Source organism: Magnolia sinica, chromosome 5, assembly GCF_029962835.1.
Source record: "Magnolia sinica isolate HGM2019 chromosome 5, MsV1, whole genome shotgun sequence".
Taxonomy (NCBI): Eukaryota; Viridiplantae; Streptophyta; class Magnoliopsida; order Magnoliales; family Magnoliaceae; genus Magnolia; species Magnolia sinica.
Genome location: NC_080577.1, coordinates 112,465,262 through 112,486,133, shown reverse-complemented (window position 1 = coordinate 112,486,133; position 20,872 = coordinate 112,465,262). Strand labels below are relative to the sequence as shown.

At 40.9% G+C, this 20,872-nt stretch overlaps 1 protein-coding gene across 1 annotated transcript; it reads left to right on the top strand.

Annotated features, from left to right (window-relative positions):
* The first annotated feature begins 5 nt into the window (after window positions 1-5).
* On the top strand, window positions 6-20,138 carry LOC131246753 (CBS domain-containing protein CBSCBSPB5-like). Its single transcript, XM_058247140.1, has 14 exons — window positions 6-470; window positions 4,410-4,578; window positions 4,666-4,798; window positions 4,900-5,070; window positions 5,646-5,724; window positions 5,830-5,943; window positions 6,586-6,652; window positions 7,494-7,599; window positions 7,703-7,761; window positions 10,171-10,280; window positions 10,705-10,835; window positions 11,010-11,095; window positions 11,590-11,679; window positions 19,669-20,138. The coding sequence occupies exons 1-14, from the start codon at window positions 358-360 to the stop codon at window positions 19,849-19,851; spliced, it is 1,611 nt and encodes a 536-aa protein (XP_058103123.1). The 5' UTR covers window positions 6-357; the 3' UTR covers window positions 19,852-20,138.
* The last annotated feature ends 734 nt before the right edge of the window (window positions 20,139-20,872 follow it).

Sequence of the window (20,872 nt, the reverse complement as noted above, 5' to 3'; positions counted from 1 at the left end):
TTCTGTCCTGTGAAATTGGAGCCTTGAAAAATCAAAATCTCGTGGTTTTTTTTTTTTTTGGTGGTAAAAACGCCGACATGCAAGCGATCCCAAATCCGTCGTTGAATATCAGCCATCCGCCAGGTCTCTGATCGGAAACGAGACGTGGACGATCGGATATTCTCCGCCTGACCGGAGGCTCCGATCGGAACCGTCGAGTTTCCCGTCCAGGCGAGCTGCTGAAAAAATAGTCGAGCGAGCATCGTCGGAATCGGGATTTTCGATTGGGATCCGATACACCTTCGTCTTCGGAAGGCAATCGATCATCCGGTGCTCTGAATCGAATCAGGCAGCTGAGATTGTCCCGAGCCTGCAGAGATGAACGGTCAGGGAGGCCCTTCTAGGAAGAGCATGTCGCAGGGGAAGAAGAAGTCGTTGGAGAACGGAAGCAGTGATGGCGGGTGGAAGAATTCCATGTCGTCTCGTTCCACGTAAGTTTATTTTTATTTTTGGAATTTCTTTTAAGACATGTTTGGATGCTCAAATTGTGATTTTTTTTGTTCTTATTCTTATTTCTTATCGCATTTGATATTCTTAAACTGATTATAATAACTAGAAAGGCTTTATTATCGATATTGTCTTACATAGATGGAGATTTATATTACTATAATAATAATTATTATTATTACTAATTCTAATAATCTGATCAATAAACTATGAAATGGACGGTCAAGATCATTTAAGGAAAAAGGTGTCGTCAATAATTTGAGCCGTCTATTTGTTGCGGCGGATTGCTTTTGCTTCTAAGGAATCAAATTTTATCAGTGATTCCTAATCTCCCCATCTATGGCTATGAAAGATATGTATATTTTTGGATCCTTACTCTTGCTCCGGTGGTAGACTCTTAGGAGTTTCAACACCCGGTCAAGGGTTCGAGCATCCATAGGTGGTGAAATCCCACTTCGGCGTGAGTGTGTGGAGGTGTGTGTGTGCGTGTGTTAGAAAAAAAATAAAAAAAATGGACAGGTTGGAATCATCCAACTTGAGTGATATTCATATTGTAGCCTGTTAAATGGATGTGAATGTGATAGATTGCGCGAATAGATCAATTGAACTGTCCCAATGCAAGTAGGAGCTCTATAACTCACAGTGCTCTTGGAGCAGTGGATAATTTCTCTGTTGTTGTTAGGGAATTTATGTGTATACTCACTTCGTTATTGATTTGTATACACCTATTTTTCAAATTAGGAATTGAAAGAATACCCTTTTGTACTGTTTCAATTCCCAAATTATAGTTCTCTAGAAGCTCTGGTTTTGTTGTTGTTGCTGCAGCACTGCTGCTGCTGCTTATTAGGGCTTTTATCTCTACACCCACTTTGATTGATTTGCATACACCCATCTGCTGCTGCTATGGTTGTTTATTAGGCATTTTATGTCTATACCTGCTTTGGTTGATTTGCACACACCCACTTTTCTAAATTAGGAATTGAAAGAGTATATACTTTGTACTGTTCCAATTCCCAAAATGGAAAATGACTGGCAGAACATCAACTAGGGTGAGTGTAGATATTGGTTCCTGGTTAAAGTTACTTTTGTTTCTTTATATGCTTATTGTCGAATGTCTGGGAAAATCGTGGTATGATTTATTATTATTATTATTATTTGCATTTTATATACTTAAAATAATATAATGACAAGGTATTCTTTTAGTCATAAGGCATTATAAAATGCTTGGCTTGGATTAGCATTCTTGGTTGTTAGGGCTCATATGACCCATCCAAATTGATACTGTTGGGCCCACCATGTATGGGCGACAGACTGGAAATCTCCTCCTTCAAACAATCCCTGCCATCGGATTGATGATCCTTTCTGTTTGTATATCAACCACTACATGTCCTTTCGTAGGCAAAGGTTAGGAAGGCTAGGTTTGTTTGATGGATGAGTATTTTTCAAGTTACTTCCACATTGTCTGTGGGGTACGTAAGGTGCTGGGATGTTGAAAAATGGGCTCCGCCTGTAATTCAGGTCAGTCATTGTTTGTCTCCTCTTTATTTGATAATGTGAATGTCTGGTTTTGATGCTTAGACTTTTGCTTTATGTCTCTTTGTGTCAAAGATTTTGTGCCTCACAAGGTTACTTTTTGATACACGCTAGGAAAGTTAAATGTATGGTATTTTACATGGTGTTTGAATTTCACCTCCTCTCTTCTTGTTGCTTCTAAATTGGACTGTGTTTGGTGGACAAGAAGAGGTTTCATTTATTACTCTCTTTTGGATTTTGGGGGTCCTTGTTCTTACTTATTGGTGAGGATTATTGTGGTCTTTCCGGCATCATTGGATAACACAATAGTGGTCTGTAATTGATGTCCCCTTTACGAGTATGGGACCATGGGTAGATAGCACATTTGAAATCTGGGTCGTTTAAATTTTCTAGACCAAAAAGGGTTTTGCCACAATCTAATTGAAACTAGATTTGGATGTTGCTATGCTAACATCCATGAATCCATTCGATGAAGAGAAACATTCTGCAACATCAGGAATTATAGGTTTTTCAACCCCATATCTGTGCACAATATACTTGGGTTTTGAGTTATGACTAGTGGGGCTCATGGTTCAGAAATCAAGACCATTGGTTTGCCACCATTTTTCTCAATTCCTAGAATCAAATTGCTCTCTCCAACCGTGCATTGACTCATCTTTACTAGCATAGCTTCCTCAAACCTTAGGGTGCATTTGGTTGTTTCTATATTTGCTGTGAGCAAAATGGTCGCTGGCTGATCTAATTATGGCCACTTGCTAAGCAGGGCTCACTATTTTTTTATTAGCAAATGTGTGTGGGCCCAGGCTTTGCTCCATTCCATTCTAATTTTGAGATACATTCGCACATGGGCCCCAAGACCAACACAAGTATTCATGACTCAAACTCATGACATTCCTTTGAATGCCAAAGGTCTCATCCTCTATGATAGAGGCATTTTACTGCGCTAAACATAGTTCTCTTGCGATATATGGACCTTCCCAGTGAGAATGCTTCCAAGTGGGTTTTCCACACTTTTCCAAACAAAAAATGTGTTATTATTTGATTATAAGTCACTCCCACACTCACATCATATATTTTGTTTATCCACCAATTCTTCTATTAGTGATGTTGTTTTTCTTTTTTAATTTTTGTTTTTGTTCATAACAAAATGCCATTTGTTTGTTGGGGTTTAATGTTAGAATGACATTAATGATTTATAACTCTATTTACAAGGATTTGCAGAATATGTACCCAAAATATGCCATGCCGAGTGACTTTCATTAGTATCTGAAAAGAGAATATGTTTTAGGTTGTGGATTAACACATGCCCTTAATTACATTCCTAGGACAACCCTTTATTAAAAGGCAAAACTAGAGGAGATTACCTTGTTACAAAATAGCATAATAAACCCTAATCTACGGTTGTTTGTCTTTAGAGTGTTTGGAAATTGATTGGGCTGGGGAGACTCGTGATAGCCTTAGCATACACAAGCTTGAATCAGTCCTATAATGCCATGGGTGATGTGTCTCTCATGCCAAAGATGAAGTAGAGATCAGCCCTCTGGTGCCTGCCATCTTGACAGAAATTTCTGCCTGGCGTAGATGTTGCAGTAGGTTTGTGCCTTGGCGTAGGGAGTCAGATTGGGAGAGAGGCTGTTCTCAAGCCATTGTGCCTGTGGCCCTTGGATGGGTAGAGGAAGTGCTCCACACCTTGGCACATATGCTATAATATGTTTGCGCCTAGGTGTAGAGCCCTATCCTTTGGGAGCTCGGTGGATGCCGCCATGGCTGCCCCTGAGGGGCGGCCCTAGTGCATAGCGCAAAGCCCTCCCAGTGGAGGATGGGAGTGTTCAGGCATGTGAGGCTCACCTTGATGAGCGTCTGTGCCTGAAGTCCTTTGTGATACGAGAGTCCAAGTGTATCTGATTTCCTCTGAACGGATTCCCTCAAAATGAGTGTAAGGAGGTATTTATAGGCCTGTGGGGCCCATATTTCTCACCCAAGAAGCGGTGCAATTGGATGTGTGAGGTCCATTTTATAAGAGTGCGAAACTCTATGTCAACAGTTATTTAATTTTTTGCTTGACTGTTTGCTTAACAGCCTAGTCATCCTATTTTTTCAGGGTTGGGTACTTTATAAACTTATATTTGACAAGAGAAATGACATGCACATGCATTATTGTTGCAAATAAAGACCCCTTAGGGCTATACATTGATTTACAGGCTTTTAGATGCTGTAGGATGGAGGATGGTTGTGCTTTGGACTTGGCAGAAAAGTGCCACGGAATCCTGATAACAGTCTACCATAGGTCCTATATGCAGACCACGAGTAGAAGAATGTCACTAATCACACAAACGTAACATAAGGCAATATACCGAACACATTTTTATTTCTCCATATACTGCAAACAGGGTGCTAACTGGCGAACGGACAGTCAAGCGGTTGCGATTGTCAAAGGCCCTGACAATACCTGATAGCACAACTGTCTATGATGCTTGCCGGCGGATGGCTGCTCGCAGGGTTGATGCTGTACTGCTAACTGACTCGAATGCTTTACTTTGTGGAATCCTAACTGACAAGGTTGGTATGATTCTTCTTGTGCTCTATCTGCCCCATTTAATTATATTTCTAGCACCTGAATCTATTAATATATTGTTGTTTTTAAAGGATGTCGCAACAAGAGTTGTTGCTCGTGAGCTAAATCTTCAGGAAACGCCTGTTTCGAAAGTCATGACAAGGAACCCAGTTTTTGTTCTTTCAGACACACTGGCTGTTGAAGCATTGCAAAAGATGGTGCAAGGTTCGTGAATGCCTCTGAAGCCATACATTTTTTTATTTTTTATTTATTGGCTGTGAAACATCTGCCTTATAAAATAACTAAGCTGATATTCATTTCTGCAGGAAAGTTCAGACATTTGCCTGTAGTGGAGAATGGTGAGGTCATTGCTTTGCTTGATATAGCGAAGTGCCTGTATGATGCTATTGCGCGTATGGAAAGGGCAGCTGAAAAGGGCAAAGCCATTGCAGCAGCTGTTGAAGGTGTGGAAAAAAATTGGGGGACTTCTATTTCTGGTGGGTGGGCATTTTTACAGCAAATACATGATTTTATGCTTATGTTGTCCAGCTTCTTCCATATTTAATCCTTGGTGATAGATTAACTTTTTGCTTGTTTCTTTCATTATTATTCTCATAAATAAACTTTTTGAAAGTCACATGCCCTTTTACACCCAGCATCTGTGGCAGATATCGGGTCGTGCATCAGATTGGCTCCTCCATACAGAAGACCTGAATATTCACTAAAAAAAAAAAAAGAAGAAAAGGGAAAAAAAGATCCTGGTCTTAAAGTCATGCTGGCCCACGCATCAGGTGGATAACATAAATGTCTGCTGCTTCCGTATACGTGTGGCCCACCTGATGATTTGATCTTCTTGGCTTTTCAGTGAGGTTATCTACACTGCGGTGTGGAGATGCATGGCTCTTTCACATGTGCCAAGATGGCAGATGAGGTTGCATGTAGAAGTGTGTCGGGAGATGTGTGTTTTGGCTTAAGGAAACTCCAGTTTTTTTTATTTTTATTTTTTAAATGGATTAGAGCTACTAAGAAACATAGGTATGATGGAGGATCCAACTGCTGCTTTGCTCTGCAGGTCCTAATACATTCATTGAAACTCTTCGAGAGCGAATGTTCAGGCCCTCCTTATCCACCATCATCACAGATAATTCAAAGTAGGTATATCCTCATTTGGCATTTATATTTATTTATTCTTCTTATAAGTATTTATGGGAAGGAACACCTTGACATCGATTTGATTGATAGAGTGCATTTTTCAGGGTAGTAAGTGTCTCTCCAACTGACTCAGTGTTAACTGCAACAAAGAAGATGCTTGAATTTAGGCTAAGTTCAGCAGTTGTAACGGTCGGAAATAAACCGCGGGGAATATTAACGTGAGCACATTCACAGTTTCATGTCCTAGATCTACTCTTCTATCATCTTCTTGAAAAGGAAAAAATTTCCAACTTCAATTTTTTATTTTTATTATTATTATTATTATTATTATTTTCTGTGAGCTCAGTTCATGCTTTGGGCTATGTTTGAAAATTCCTCGTTCCCAAGGCTGAGCATAATTGGAAGTGAGATATCTTCAGGGCCTTCCCACCTATCAATTGGGCAAAACAAGTGGAAAAAAATGGAAACCCGCATACCCGCCTAATGCGTGTTGTCTGTGCCTTTCAAATCCCATGTCCTAGATCTACTCTTCTACCATCTTCTTGAAAGGAAAAATTTTCCAACTTCACAAATTTTTCTGTGAGCTCAGTTCATGCTTTGGGCTACATTTGAAAATTCCTCATTCCCAAGGCTGAGCATAATTGGAAGTGAGATATGTTCAGGACCTTCCCACTTATCAATTGGACAAAAGAAGCAGAAAAAAATGGAAACCTGCATAATGCGGATTGTCCGTGCCTTCCAAATCCCTTCTAGTCCCATCCATGAACATAGCCTTTGTTAAGTGATTCTTGATTATAACACGTGTTTCGTTTTGCCTTTTTTAAGTGGTTCTTGGTGATAATGTGTTTTATTTTTGTCAGTTCGAAGGATATTTTGATGCGTGTCATAGCACAAAATCTTTCTTCAGATTCCACTCCTGTAGAGAAGGTATGTAGTTCCTCACTGTGTCATTGCACACATGTATTATTGGTGGCACTTTGTGACTTATTCTATGCAGTGCATTTGCTTTTGAGTCCAAGTGAAAATTGAGTATGGTATTTCCTAGTCTAGATTTGAAAATAGGTTTTCACAAACAGCTTACATAAAACACAGAAGGAATCCTGTAAGTAGTTTTGTTCACTTTCAAGCAAAAGTTGTATTCTCTGAAATAAATACGAGATTGTACGAAGAAATATGTACAAAAAAATATGAGAATATCCTTGGGTTTCAAAGGAATTGCACACATAAAAAAAAAATCTATCTGAGCCAGGTCAGATTCCAAATTCAGAGCAAAGCCTATTATACCCTCTTCGAATTCTACTAATTCCCCTGCATTACTTCATCAAGGCCATGATAACAAGCAGTGCCATCTCCTACTTGAGGTACTATGCCGTTATTCACAATCTTGACTCAAATGCAGCTTATGCGAAACATGTTAGGGTGCATTTGGATTCACAATCGAGCTGAATCACTTTTGCCAACTCATTATTGAAAAAGGACCCAAGTCGAGGTGGCACTATTCTTCTTAAAAAATAATGACCGAACCCCTAATTGGAACTCCATCCATTTCAAGTTGGACCTGAAACAATAATAATTACAATTTGGGGCACTAGTCCCTCGTTGAATGGAGTGGGGCTAGCCCTATTTTCACGATTCCACTTTGTTGAATTGCATTGTTGTAGTTCAATTCAATTGAGCATCCAAACACTCATTATTTTATGCTTTTCATGTGAATAAAGTAAGTTAGCCATTGCTTTCTTATCTCAACTTTTCTGTTTCTGATATACAGGTCATGACCCCGAATCCCGAATGTGCAACAGTTGATACACCAATTGTAGATGCTCTGCATATAATGCATGATGGGAAATTCTTACACCTTCCTGTCGTGGATAGAGGTATCTTTATATGTTAGAAAGGATTATTTTAGAAAAATCTTTAAATTATCTGGCTTATGGTTTCTCACCCTTATTTTCTGACAAGTTTGGATATATTCAACAGATGGAGGCATTGTTATTGTCATGGACGTGATTCATATCACACATGCTGCAGTAGCTACAGTAAGTCGCCATTGTGAAGTCCATGGGCCTTCTCATGCTCTTGCGTTAGCTTATATGTATTTCTTAAATTACATGAGATCATCCTGTGATTGCATCTTGTTCGGTGATGGAACAATGACTGTGAAGTTAACTATTAATGGCTTGCTAGTTTGATGTACTGCTGCCTTCAGGTTTACTGGATTGTCTGATACTTTGCTTGAACTTTGATATCTTAGGGCATGTTTTGGTGTCCACCAAATCAGTTTTGGGACAAAAACAATGCAGCAAAAACAGACTAGCATCCGTTCTGGTGTGCATTTGCATGGGTGCATGACAAAGTAATAAGATGGAATTGAGCTCAAGTGAAAAAAAAAAATGAATACATGGTCCACTTCCACCTCTCTTTGCTCTAAACCTTCTCAATCACTCCAATTACAGAGGAAAATAAAGAAATGAATTGAGAAGGGGATAAATATGTTGAGTCCCACAGAAATCTCTGCCCTATGGTTTTCTAGAAGAGTCTCAGCTCTAGAAAGAGTTTCTAATCACGAGAAACAATGAGGAAAGAATTTAATCGTTTGAAAATTTCATAATCATTCCATCATAGGCCAAACATATGGGTTTGGAGGCCTGTACTGTTGTACAAAACCTCCCAGACCAATTGATGGTATGTACATAGTGTGAGGCTTGGACCTGCAGGCCCCACAATTCAAGTAATGGATAATGTGGGCTGCTGATTGGATATATGAGCCCCACAATCCGACTGATCTGGTGTATAACATCCATCAAGACCATTGACTGGGTCCTCATTTACATCAGCTGAATCTGGACCCTTGATGTGGTCAAACCTTCAGTCTAGGCAGATTGATGGGCCTGATTTCCAAGCTGGATAGATGGGCCTGGTCACTCAATCAGCCAGCATGGAGACCAATGTGGACCTTACTAAGGATTCAATGGCCTGTCTGTTTGGATTTGAATATAGAAAAGGAGTTCCTTTCCCAATCATAACCAGGACTGATTTTATGTGGCAAGCTTTTTGAGAGAAAAGAAAAAGAAAACCATCTTGGTAAACTTTGGTCAAACATCCAAACACACCACTTTCATGCCGAATGTTGTTTCATGGGATGAAAGAATACAGGTCCACCAAAATTTTAATAATTTTACCGTTATTAAAATTATTTAATAGTATGAATGGCTCCAAAGCGGGATTGGTCTGAGCGAGATACGACTTATTTGAAATTAATTGAATGAACAATTCATTCATAAAAATGAATATTTCTGTGAGATTCCAGGTATTCTATAGTTCCTTCCACGCTAATTGCCAACCGAGTGAAAAGCTTTTGATAGGAACAGATGGTTTTCTGATTGCATCTGCCACACCACCACTAGTGCGTTCAGGAGACGATCGGAGAAATGATGATTAGAAACCCCCCGCTTGTTCTCTGACTAGCGACTCCCAGAGCAGACTAGAGGCAATTGGACTACTATTAGGGTTTCAAGCAAATAAGGGACGGTGGTGATTGATCAATTCACTCAGTTAGGGCCGGGCAGAGCTAGAAGTAGTCCATCTCGGATAGTCTGGAAGAGAAGGGAAAGTGCATGAATCAAATCTTTTCCTTTCTTTCTGGCATGTAATATCCTGAGAATGTAATAGGTTGAGGGGAGACGATCTGAGCAATGATTGCTTGAACATCTTCAAAGGGCTGGTCTAGGAGTGGCTCCCCTGCTTCGGGAGTCGCCTCCTCAAAATACGACGGCCTGATCAAGAGAGCCAGAAGCCAGGGCCGCCCGCTGGAATCTCTTCGCTCGGCCAAAAATTTGCATTTCATATTTCCATACATTTAGAGAGAGAGCAGATGGATCTTATCCCCTACCTATATCGAACACTCATTCCTATCAATTTATAGAAAGATCTTCATCATATCAATATGATGCCTATAGGCCCTTGATTGGAGAACATGACGATGCATCTGTACCACCCAATCAGCATGCTACCGTTTTTCTTTTACCAGTAGGATATGGTTTGTAATAGAGTGGAATGGTGGAACAGAATTTATGTAGCTGACCGTAATTAGTTTGGTATAAGGATTAGATGGTGATGATTTATATATATATTATCGGTAGCATGGCATCTCTTTCATGACTAAAAAATTTGCAGATTCTGATATCATCCATTTTTTTATAAAATAAATTATTGATAAACATTCTTGAAAACAATACGCATTGAATGTTTGGCCAGTTTATGGGAATTTGCCTAGTGACCTGCGGCTTTAGTTTCTGAGAAAATTCTAATAATAAACTTCATAGAAATAGCTTTGTTGACTTGATTAAAAGATGTGTTTGGATGCTTAGTTAAACTGAAAGGCAATTCATTCAATTCAGTTTATTCTTCCACTACATTGTCTAATTTAAATCCAATGTTTTTGGCAGGTGGGAAATACTGGAGGAGTTGGAAATGAGGCAGCTAGTGCTATGATGCAAAAGTTTTGGGATTCTGCTATGGCCTTGGGACCTTTGACTGATGATGAAGATACACACAGGTTATACGCTCACAATTTCCTTGCCAACCATGTTCATTTGGTTGGTATACAGAGGAATTACAGGGTCCTAATGAACCAGGATTTTTTAATGTTGAGGCGCTCAATGTGTATGAGTGTGGCTCATGTTCCAGGGGTCCAGACTGTTGATCTGATGCAACCTACCATGGGTTATGAATGCCCCAAAAGCCTCCCAGATTGAAAGATCCTCACCCTGCATTCAGTGGCCTACAAATAAATGGCTAAGAAAGAAGTACACCAATGGTTCTCAAGAAAGGCTGGATATTGGAACCGGCACATTGTGAAACACTACACTTCCTGATCCATCAGGGTCCTAAAATCTCTCCAATATACTTGCTGCTAGATTTCAACAATGCTTTTATCCTTTTTGGCATTCTCCATTTAGCAATTCGATGTTGTATTCCAGTGAAGGATCTTTGAGACTGGCATCCGAAGGAACAGACGCTGGGAGGTCTGCATTTCCATCTTCAGGCTTGGGTACTACCTTTGGCTTTAAGCTTGAAGATAGAAAGGGACGAATGCATAGATTCAACTGTGGTATGTGGTTTTTGATTCCCTCTCTTAGACAAAGCATCATCATCATAGCCTTGTACCAGTTATTTGGGGCTGGCTTTATGGATCCTGTTTCCCAGCTATTTTATTAGTTCTTTTGGAATCCTAAATTGTTTGATAAGATCGTGGAATTGGTGTTTGCTGCTGCTTTGATTTTAGATACACGGAGCTTGACAGATCTAATTACGGCCATTCTTCAAAGGGTGGGCGACGATATTGACAGGAACCACCTGCCACAAATTCTGGTAATTTGAAATCATACATCACATTTTGAGATTTTTTTAGAAGAGGAATTATATGGAGCTTTGGACGAAGGATATGCATGGAATCCTGAGACATTGTGTTTGTACAAGTTTGGTCCACATTTGGCGATTCAAACCATTGTTGTATTGGGCACCAGTATGGATGGACCACACCCAAATAGTATGGAATTGAAAGATACTAGCCATCCTACTCTTTGGTCCTTTCTCCAATGAATGTTGAAAGTTGCAGACAAGCTACTGATGGATTAGGATTTTCCCTTCAGGGAGTTCTCTGAGGTGTGGTTCATCCCCCTGAGTTCCATCAGACCAAAGTTTGGCATCACCGAATTATGGGCCCACTTGTATATACTCAAAGCTTGTGGACACTATGCATATGCTTGGGTTGAGTTCCTATAATTTTCTTGGGAGAAACTTTACTGTCCTGTTCTTCGTCTTACGTATTGCTTCATCTTCCTGTTTGTGATCATACTCTGCAGTATGAAGATGAAGACCATGATAAAGTCATACTTGCTTCGGACAGCGACCTTGCAGCAGCTGTGGACCATGCTAGGCTAGCTGGTTGGAAGGTATGATGGTTCCTTTCATATTCTCTCTTTTAAATCCTCCAAATTGATGAGATCCCAACATTTTAATTTTCTGCCTTTTTCTTGCTTAGAGGGATTGTAGTGCCCTTTGCTATCTTTTGCCTGGGTCCTGTATTGATATGTCAATGGGCCTGGCCTAGGCTGTTTTGAGCTGAGATTTTGAACTTGTTGGGCTTGGCCTATCTGCCCGGCTATTCGAAAATTTGATTTTGCTTGGCCAGGCCTGGGTCGGCTTGTTGATAGCTTGTCCTTTGTACCCCATTGGGTCACATTGACATGGCTGAGGAGTATAGAAGTCCCTGTGTTTCTCTTAAGGATGCTCAAACTTCACTTCTCAGACAACCTGTTCACAACCATACATGCCAATCTGACACTTGGAGGAGATCAAAGTTGTTTACCAGGTAGTTCTTGTTGTGTATGTTTGCTGGCCAAAATTCAGATTTTTCTGCTTTCATGTGAGCAATAAATGTATGAAAAGGACAACTAAAAACTCAACTGAAGGTCCACATTTGATGTACACTTCTAGCCCACTTGATGAGGGACTGGCCTGATTTTTCATCTGAGGCACATACACAGTGGACCCACCTTTTGAAAGGCCTAGTCTCTAGCATGTTTGCTGTGTTAGCATTTATGTTAAGTGACTAGCTGCAGACATGCAACTGCAAATTGCATTTCGTCTTGGCTTTTGGGCCAGGGCAGGTTCATGGTGGCCTGGTTCTGCCATGTGTGTCAGGCTGGCACGTATGCCATGAAATGCCTATGCAATCTCTCCTACATTCTCCCGTTTTCTAGGTAGCCTTTTTTTTTTTTTTTCAGGCCTTCCATCTCCTAAACACCTTTTAGCTTTTTAAGCCATCATTACCTGCCTTTTGCTCCTTCATTAACCCCCACTACTGTTGCCAGGTGGCCCCCATCCATAAAACACCTCTAGTTGAATAGAATTACCCGAAAGCCACTCCCGAAATCTACAAGTAGGACCACCTCTGCCCGGAAAAGTGTCTTTTGCTAGATCCGATCTTCTACTCCCCCTCTTCTCATATCTCCTACTTTGAGAACACTAAAACCCCTAGAGAGTCACTGCAAAAAGAAAGAAAGAAAACAAGGAGGAAAAAAAAAAGATAGCTAAAAAGAGCAATATCAAGAATAGAGGAGAGGAAAGTTGGTTTTAAAGAACTTGGAAATCTCCTCAAACCCAAAGGGCAAGGAGATCATCTCAACCCTGGGTTTTAGGCAAAGACTCCAATAATATTGTGATAGGAGGATTTGCTCGATTTTCCTTCCCTTCTGAGCCTTTCCTTCCCTTCCGAGCCTTTCCATCGCTCTCCTAAGATGAGTCCATGCAAGCAAGACCCTCCATAGAAGTAAAGAATCGTCATTGATGACAAGAATTCTTTGTTGACCATTTGCCCTGTCTCTTTTATTTTCTTCACTTCTCCGTAGTTCTTTTATTTTTTATTTTTATTTTTATTCAATAACCAAAATTCCACTGTACGAATTTAATTCCCATGAAGTAGAAACCTTGCATTGACACGGGTGGGGGAAGGTGGTTTGGGTGTTTATTTGGCATTCCGCTACAAGCATGGTTCATATAAACTTTTGAGGCTCTTGGATCTTGCATAGATGAGGTGCTAGAAGTTGATGCATCTACAATGGTTGGGGAGGAGATGGAATTTTCAGGGGTTAAGCTTGTTATTGGTTCATTGAAGGAGATGATAGATTAGGTGTCACTGATTCTTTAAGATCTTTCATTTCTTGTTAAAGTGCAAAAGGAAATTAACTAGGAATGCTGGTTAGTAGATCTGGTAATTGTCGATAGATTTGAAATCCATTAGCAAGGGGGAAGGGGCTAGGGTGATGCTGCATGATAGGCGTCTGGAGCCTGAGTCAATGCCAACCAATGATATGGCCATATTGTCTTGGTTGTGAAGCTCGCATTGGAGGCACATGGGGAATGTGTGAGATGGGAAAGAGATAAGGTCGAAGGGAATCAAAATTTCAAGTAGGCTATCCACCACCACTCGCTTGTTAGGTATGTCCATGGCATGTCACACAAAGAGGTAAAATAGCATTGATATTGACAGAATGGGCAACTGGGGAATAGTTGTCATTTGACAGCAAGTAATCTCTCATGGTATTAAAAACAAGGGCCACGGCTCTTTTCACAATATTCACGTAGCGTAGGTATGCTAGATGATGAGATTTTTGGATTGTGATGGCGCCATATGGGGGAGGCGTATGAGGAGAATTTAAGGAATCAATTGTCTCATAAAACTATTGATGGGGACATCACCCCCACACGCACGCCCCCCTACGCACGTACACAAGGAGGGCCCCACCATCAGTCTGGATTGATGACGATGTCCAGGGAGGGCCTCCTAGTTAGAGGACTGCGTTTTGGTTCGTTGAAGTGGACCCGATAGTCATGTGAATCCCACTATGGGTTCTCATGATCGTGGCCCACTATTCTAATTAATATAATACTTGGGGTTTTCCTTATTATTGTTATTAGGAATATCATGGACGGTTTAGATTGCTTTGATTAGTTGTTATCTTTTATTACTTCGTCTTTAAGTAATAGGTTGCGCACATGACGCGAGTTTTGGGGTATGAGGTTTTATTATAAATAGGCACCCCTTTAGTCTTTTTTTCTCAATGAAGATTAATAAAATTGCTGCGTTTTTTTGCTCTAAATTTCTAAGTTGTGGAGATTCAATTGGGTGCGAAACCCTCCCTTACTCGAAGGGCTGACTACCTTGGTGCGAAGCCACACCTATTCCAATTCGCCCTCACCTTCTTCCATCCATATTTCTCCTCCTACAAGCATTCCATCTGCAAATTCATCAATATTTGCAGGCGTTTTTCTCTCTACAGCAAATTTTCAGAATCTGGCCCTGCAGGAGGATTAAAACTTCGGCGAAGCACCACGCACAAACTGTGCATAGGATCGAGTTGAGATTTGGGGGTTTTGAAGTCCATCCCTGGCCGATTAGGACCAAGGTGACCTTTCTCTAAATAGTGGGCCCCACACATGTGCGGCCGGGATCACAAGCACGTGTGTCTGGGCCCTTGCTGCTGTCCACACGTGCGGCACTTCTCTGGTTCATTTCTCCTCTCTTTCACTCCTCTTTCACCCAAAATCCTTAAACCTAACCCTAAATTACTCAAATTTCCAATTTTATGACCTGTCTTCAACCTTAGGGTTCCCCGAATTGAAATTTCTGAATCCTTTGGATTTGAAGAATTATTTTTGTACACGTGTGGATGACTTTACCCTCCTTTGATTCTTGTGTAGGCCTAGATCCGCATAAGATTCCCCTTGATTGAGTGTTTGAACTTTTATATGGGATGTGGAATTTTGTGTAATTGTTTATGAACTAGTGTGATCTAAAGTTTGAAAATCTTGCACATCATACTTGAATTTCATGTCCTATATCAAATTTGGTATCAGAGCTTAGGGTTCTTGTAAGGGAATGCATTGCATGTTTAGGGTTTAGTTTATTTGTGTCCATTATGCATCAAATATCATCATATAGAGCTGTTTAGAGGTCCATAATTTCTGATATAAGTTGCTGGATTTTCTGTTGACAGATTTTTTTGGGCAAATAGGTTGCTGGAAATTGAGTAGTATTGTGTCATTTTCTCCATATAGAGTCTTATAAAAGTATTTAGTCTTATCTAGGCGCATATAGTCGTGGTATAAGGTCCTTAAATTGAGTTAGTAGTTGTATGCCCACACGTACGGGTCGTGGTTTTGGCTTGCACCCTACACTAAACATGGAGCAATTGCAAGAGTCAATGAACAAGCTAACCCAGTAGTTTGAGTCTTTGGGTAGGCACTTGAAACAACGTATGGACCAACGCTTTGAACAACTTGATGTGCGCATTACCCAACTAGAGACCTCCGCCAAGGTAAACCCCACCATTGGGGAAGATGCCCAATCTCAGACAGGTGGCCAAGAGGATAGACTAAGGAATGGAGATGGCCAATGAATCGGTTATGGGCGCGCACCCATGCACCCACCCCGTGAGGGATATTAAGATCATTATGACCCCGATGCATAACTTCTCAAAGGAGTTAGAGTAGATGCCCCCACGTTTGATGGCCACTTGGACCCTAAAGCTTTTCAAGATTGGTTGGCAGACATGGACCACATTTTTTAGTGTTACGACATGTACGGCCTTGTGGCTAAAGAGAGTGCACCAGAAGCTAGTGTGGAGTTACCCACTGAGGTCATTCCGGTAATGAATGTGTTTCGTGATATCTTTCCTGATAATATACTGGATGAGTTTCCCCCTATGAGGGATATATAGCACACCAGGACTTGGGACACCATACTACTTATAACTGAGTTTGCGTTTAATAGTTTTGTCGATAAGTCCACAACTCAAAGTTCTTTTGAAGTCATTATTGGTTATAAACCTAGGAAACCTATTGATATTATCTTTATGTCACTGTCCCATAGGCCGTCAGAGTCTACAGAGTCTTTTGCGCATTATATTCATTCATGGCATCAAAAAATCAGGTAGAAGATCATGACTAGTAATGAACATTACACACTTTCTACAGACCAACATAAACGTTTCAAGGAATTCCGTGTAAGGGACTTTGTGATGGTCCGCATCAGGCAAGAGCGGTACCCTTGGGGAGCCATTCGTAAATTATATGCCCGTAGCATTGGACCATTCAAAATTATAAAACGAAACGGTTTTAATGCATATGTGGTAGATCTTCCACCCTTTATGGGAATTAGTTTCACATTCAATGTGGAGGATCTAGTTGCATTTCAGGAGGCCACTGATGCATTGTCCAGCCTTTCGCCTAACCATCCTTATTCCCCAAACTTTTCCCTTGATCCATAGCCTTTTCCCGACCCATCTTCCCAGCCTCTACCTCCCATACCTACCCTTTCCAACCCATCGTCCCAACATCTACCTCTCATATCTACCCTTACGGACCTACTTTCCCAGCCTCTACCTCCTATACCTACCCTTTCCACACTCAGAGAGGAGATAGAGGATATTCTGGATTATCACATAATATCCACGTCGGATGGCGGATTTCAAAAGTACCTGGTTAAGTAGCAGTCACGCCTAGCTTCAGATAGTATGTGACTCATTAAGGAGGAGCTTTAGAGACTTGATCCTGACATCTTGTAGCGGTCTAGGAGTTTTGTTTTGCTAGTGGCGAAATCTTTGCAGCCAAGGAGAGTTGATGGAGACATCAACCGCACACGCACACCCCCTTACGCACGTACACAAGGAGGGCTCACCATCGATCTGGATCGATGACGACATGCAGGGGGGCCTCCTAATTAGAGGACTGCGTTTTAGTTCTTTGGAGTGGACCCGGTAGTCATTTGAATCCCACCATGAGGTTCTCATGATCGTAGCCCACTATTCTAATTAACCTAGTACCTTGGGTTTTGCTTATTATTGTTATTAGGAATATCATGGACGGTTTAGATTGTTTTGATTAGTTGTTATTTTTTATTACTTCGTCTTCAAGTAATAGGTTGTGCACATAGCGCGAGTTTTGTGGTATATGGCTTTATTATAAATAGATACCCCTTGTAGTCTTTTTTTCTCAATGAAGATTAATAAAATTGTTGCGTTTTTCTGCTCCTCTAAATTTCTAAGTTGTGGAGATTCAATTGGGTGCGAAACTCTCCTTTCCTCGAAGGGTTGACTACCATGGTGCGAAGCCACACCTATCCCGATTCGCCCCCACCTTCTTCCATCCATATTTCTGTTCTCCTACAAACATTCCATCTGCAAATCCATCAATATTTGCAGGCATTTTTCTCTCCATAGCAGATTTCCAGAATCTGGTCCTACAGGAGAGTTGAAACTTCGGCAGAGCACCACGCACAAACCATGCATCGGATCGAGTTGAGATTTGGAGGTTTTGGAGTCCATCCCTGGCCGACCAGGGCCAAGGTGTCCTTTCTCTGAATAGTGGACCTCACACACGTGCGGCCGGGATCACACGCACATGCGTTTGGGCCATTGTTGTTGTCTACACGTGCGGCACTTCTCTGGTTCGTCTCTCTCCTCTCTTTCACTCCTCTTTCACCCAAAATCCCTAAAGCTAACCCTAAATTACTCAAATTCCCAATTTTATGTCATTTCTTCAACCCTAGGGTTCTCCGAATTGAAATTTCTGAATCCCTTGGATTGGAGGAATTATTTTCATGCATGTGTGGATGACTTTACCCTCATTTGATTCTTGTTTGGTATATAATTTTGATTGATCTGGCCCTAGCATGTGTAGGCCTGGATCCGCATAAGATTCCCCTTGATTGAGTGTTTGAACTTTTGTGTGGGATATAGAATTTTGTGTAATTGTTTTTGAACTAGTGTGATCTAAAGCCTGAAAATCTTGCACATCATTCTTGAATTTCATGTCCTGCATCAACTACCATCATTAATAAGGGTCACTTATCTTTAAAAGCATCTAGATGGAGTGACGATCCCTTCACCAACTGCTTAGCAGATCATATGTGGACAGCAAGAACAATAGGCCAAATGAACCAGGTGGGAACCTCACACTAGTAGTAGATCTAGTAGTTTGTGTGAGTGGGGCCATATCTGGGATCACATTCGAGGAGTCACAATTCCATTGTCAATAAGAGTATGGGGAAACACTAGTAAATTGCCTGTAGCGTTGTGTTCACCCCTATGAAGCGTGAGGCTTTAGCTACGCACTGCTTCTTGATTTTAAATCAAGATTACACTTGGTTGCACCGATTTCATGATATTTTGCATCAAATTAAATTGATTAAAAATGAAATTTGACGTACATTTTATGATATTTGGTGTAACCAAAGGCAACTTAAAGCAATAGAAAAGGGCAATGATCAAGTATAAAGGTAAAGAAACAGCAACAAAACTAATTTAATACTGTTACCTATATTATTTTACTAAGAGCATTGAAAAGTTTTTGTTAAAAAAATTTAAAATAGAAAATGTAACAAATAATTGAAAACATTAATTGATTTTAATGTTGTCGTGAAAAATTACTTGTAATATCCAATTGCTGTCCATTGCCTTAACACGTACCAATGCAGCTCGTGCGAAAGGTCTGCGCCAATGATTAGGTGGGTCTGCTGTGAACATGCCCTAGCTTACAAACTAGGCCAATCCACTCATCAGAAGGGCCAGACTAGTGTGAGGAAAATGGTCAGTTGAAAAATCACCAATTGTCCCATCTGATAAGTGGACGGGCCTGGCTGCTGGCACCGGGCAATGTTCACGTTGAGTCCCACCTGGTAATGGCTCGGATCTCCCACACCTTTGCAACACTATGCTGTTGCTGCAGTTGCCTCTTTAGCCTAAATTCTCACGAGTGGAATCATATGATCCTACACCGACGCTCTGCACAATTCATTGGGCTTTTGAATCTCAACAATTGGGGCTCATGGTTCGCTAATCCAGACCATTGGTGTTTTTCATCATACTGTTTATTGACATGCCACAAAAATCTCGCAGATTGGAAGGTCGAAGTCACTGAACTTGGGCCTTTACTCAATTGAATGGAGTCAGTTGCTGTATCTCTCTTTTCAACCATCTATTTGCTGGCCACAAATGGAAATGTCAGGATTATTCTATCAAGGTCATTTTGTGAGTAGTCCATATTGGTGTGGCCCAGTGGACTGACAGTCTGGATCATCAATCCATAGACACAACTTGGCCCAAGTTACCATCCTTGGGCCTTTTCTCAGTTGAATGGGGTCAGTTGCTTTATTTCTCTTTTCAACTATCGATTTGCAGGCCACAAATAGAAAGGTCTGGATCATTCTGTCGAGGTGAATTTTCTGGCTAGTACATGTCAGTGGGGCCGACTGGGCCAGTGGTCTGGATCATCAAACCACTGACCCTCCTTGTCATTAATGAGAAACCATTTCTAATCCTTCATGTGTGAATGTATGTCATCTATCATAAACCTTGATTTGAATTGTGGTTCTCCAACAGGGTTTAAGGCTGCATTTAGATTACTCGGGCTCAGATGGCAGAAGGAAACGCGGTGGTGGGTCTGGAAGCATGGAGTATGCGCACAAGGATGCTTGGGCCGCTGCATACAGTGCTGTTGCAGCGGGGGCAGCTCTTGTCGCAGGGCTCGGCGTGATGGCTTACTTGAAGAGATCCAGCTCTTAAACAGGACTACCAATCTCAAGCATCTGACACTTCCCAAGAGCCTTTGGCATGTTTTCTGTTTTGATAATTTATAGAAAAGCTGTTGTGTTGAGAACAATGCCTTCCTATCATTGTCAAATGAGGCGTCGGATCAATGGGCCCTCTTTTGATCCATTTGAATTGAGCAGTGGAGTGGGCCCCACCGTGGTTTTGTAAGGTTATGAAAGTCAGGTGTATTGTACATCTCCCACAAGGGAGCTGCATAAGATTTACACATGCTCTTCGGTAATGCCATACTTTATTTTCTATGATTGGTTATAGATTCTTATTCATAGCATGTGCTGAACTCAACATTGATCGAGTTTTCTAGTTCTTCTAGGGCGCGTTTGGATGTTCCCTCAAATCCCAATTCCGGCAGTGCATTCTTCTTGTTGGTTTATATATATATATATATATAGAGAGAGAGAGAGAGAGAGAGAGAGAGAGAGAGATCCTATCAACCGTTATATATATATATATATATATATATATATATATATATATAGAGAGAGAGAGAGAGAGAGAGAGAGAGAGAGAGAGAGATCCTATCAACCGTCGGATAAGGTTGACGGTTTGGATGAAGGCGCTCTTAAGGCAAATGTGAAAAAGTGAGTTTCCTTCTTTCGCACTCCTCTTCACCCTCCGAAAGATAGAGAAAGAGAGTTCCTATCAACTGACTGAACGCAAACGTGAAAAAGTGAGTTTCCTTCTTTCGCACGCCTCTTCACCCTCCGAAGGATGTGTTGAAATTCTTCCGCTAGGATAGCAATTGGGTCCCACCAAGATGTTAGTGATAAATCCATGCCTTCCATACATTTTTAAACATAAATTTATGATATCAACCCAAAACTGATGTAGATCAAAATCTTAAATGGGCCACATAGTGTTGATTGAACTCTCACCATTAAAAACTTCATGGGGCTACTAAATTTTTAGATCAAGCCGAATTTGTTTTTTCATCATCCAAGTCAGTATGATCTAATCTACAAGTTGGAAGTCAAAT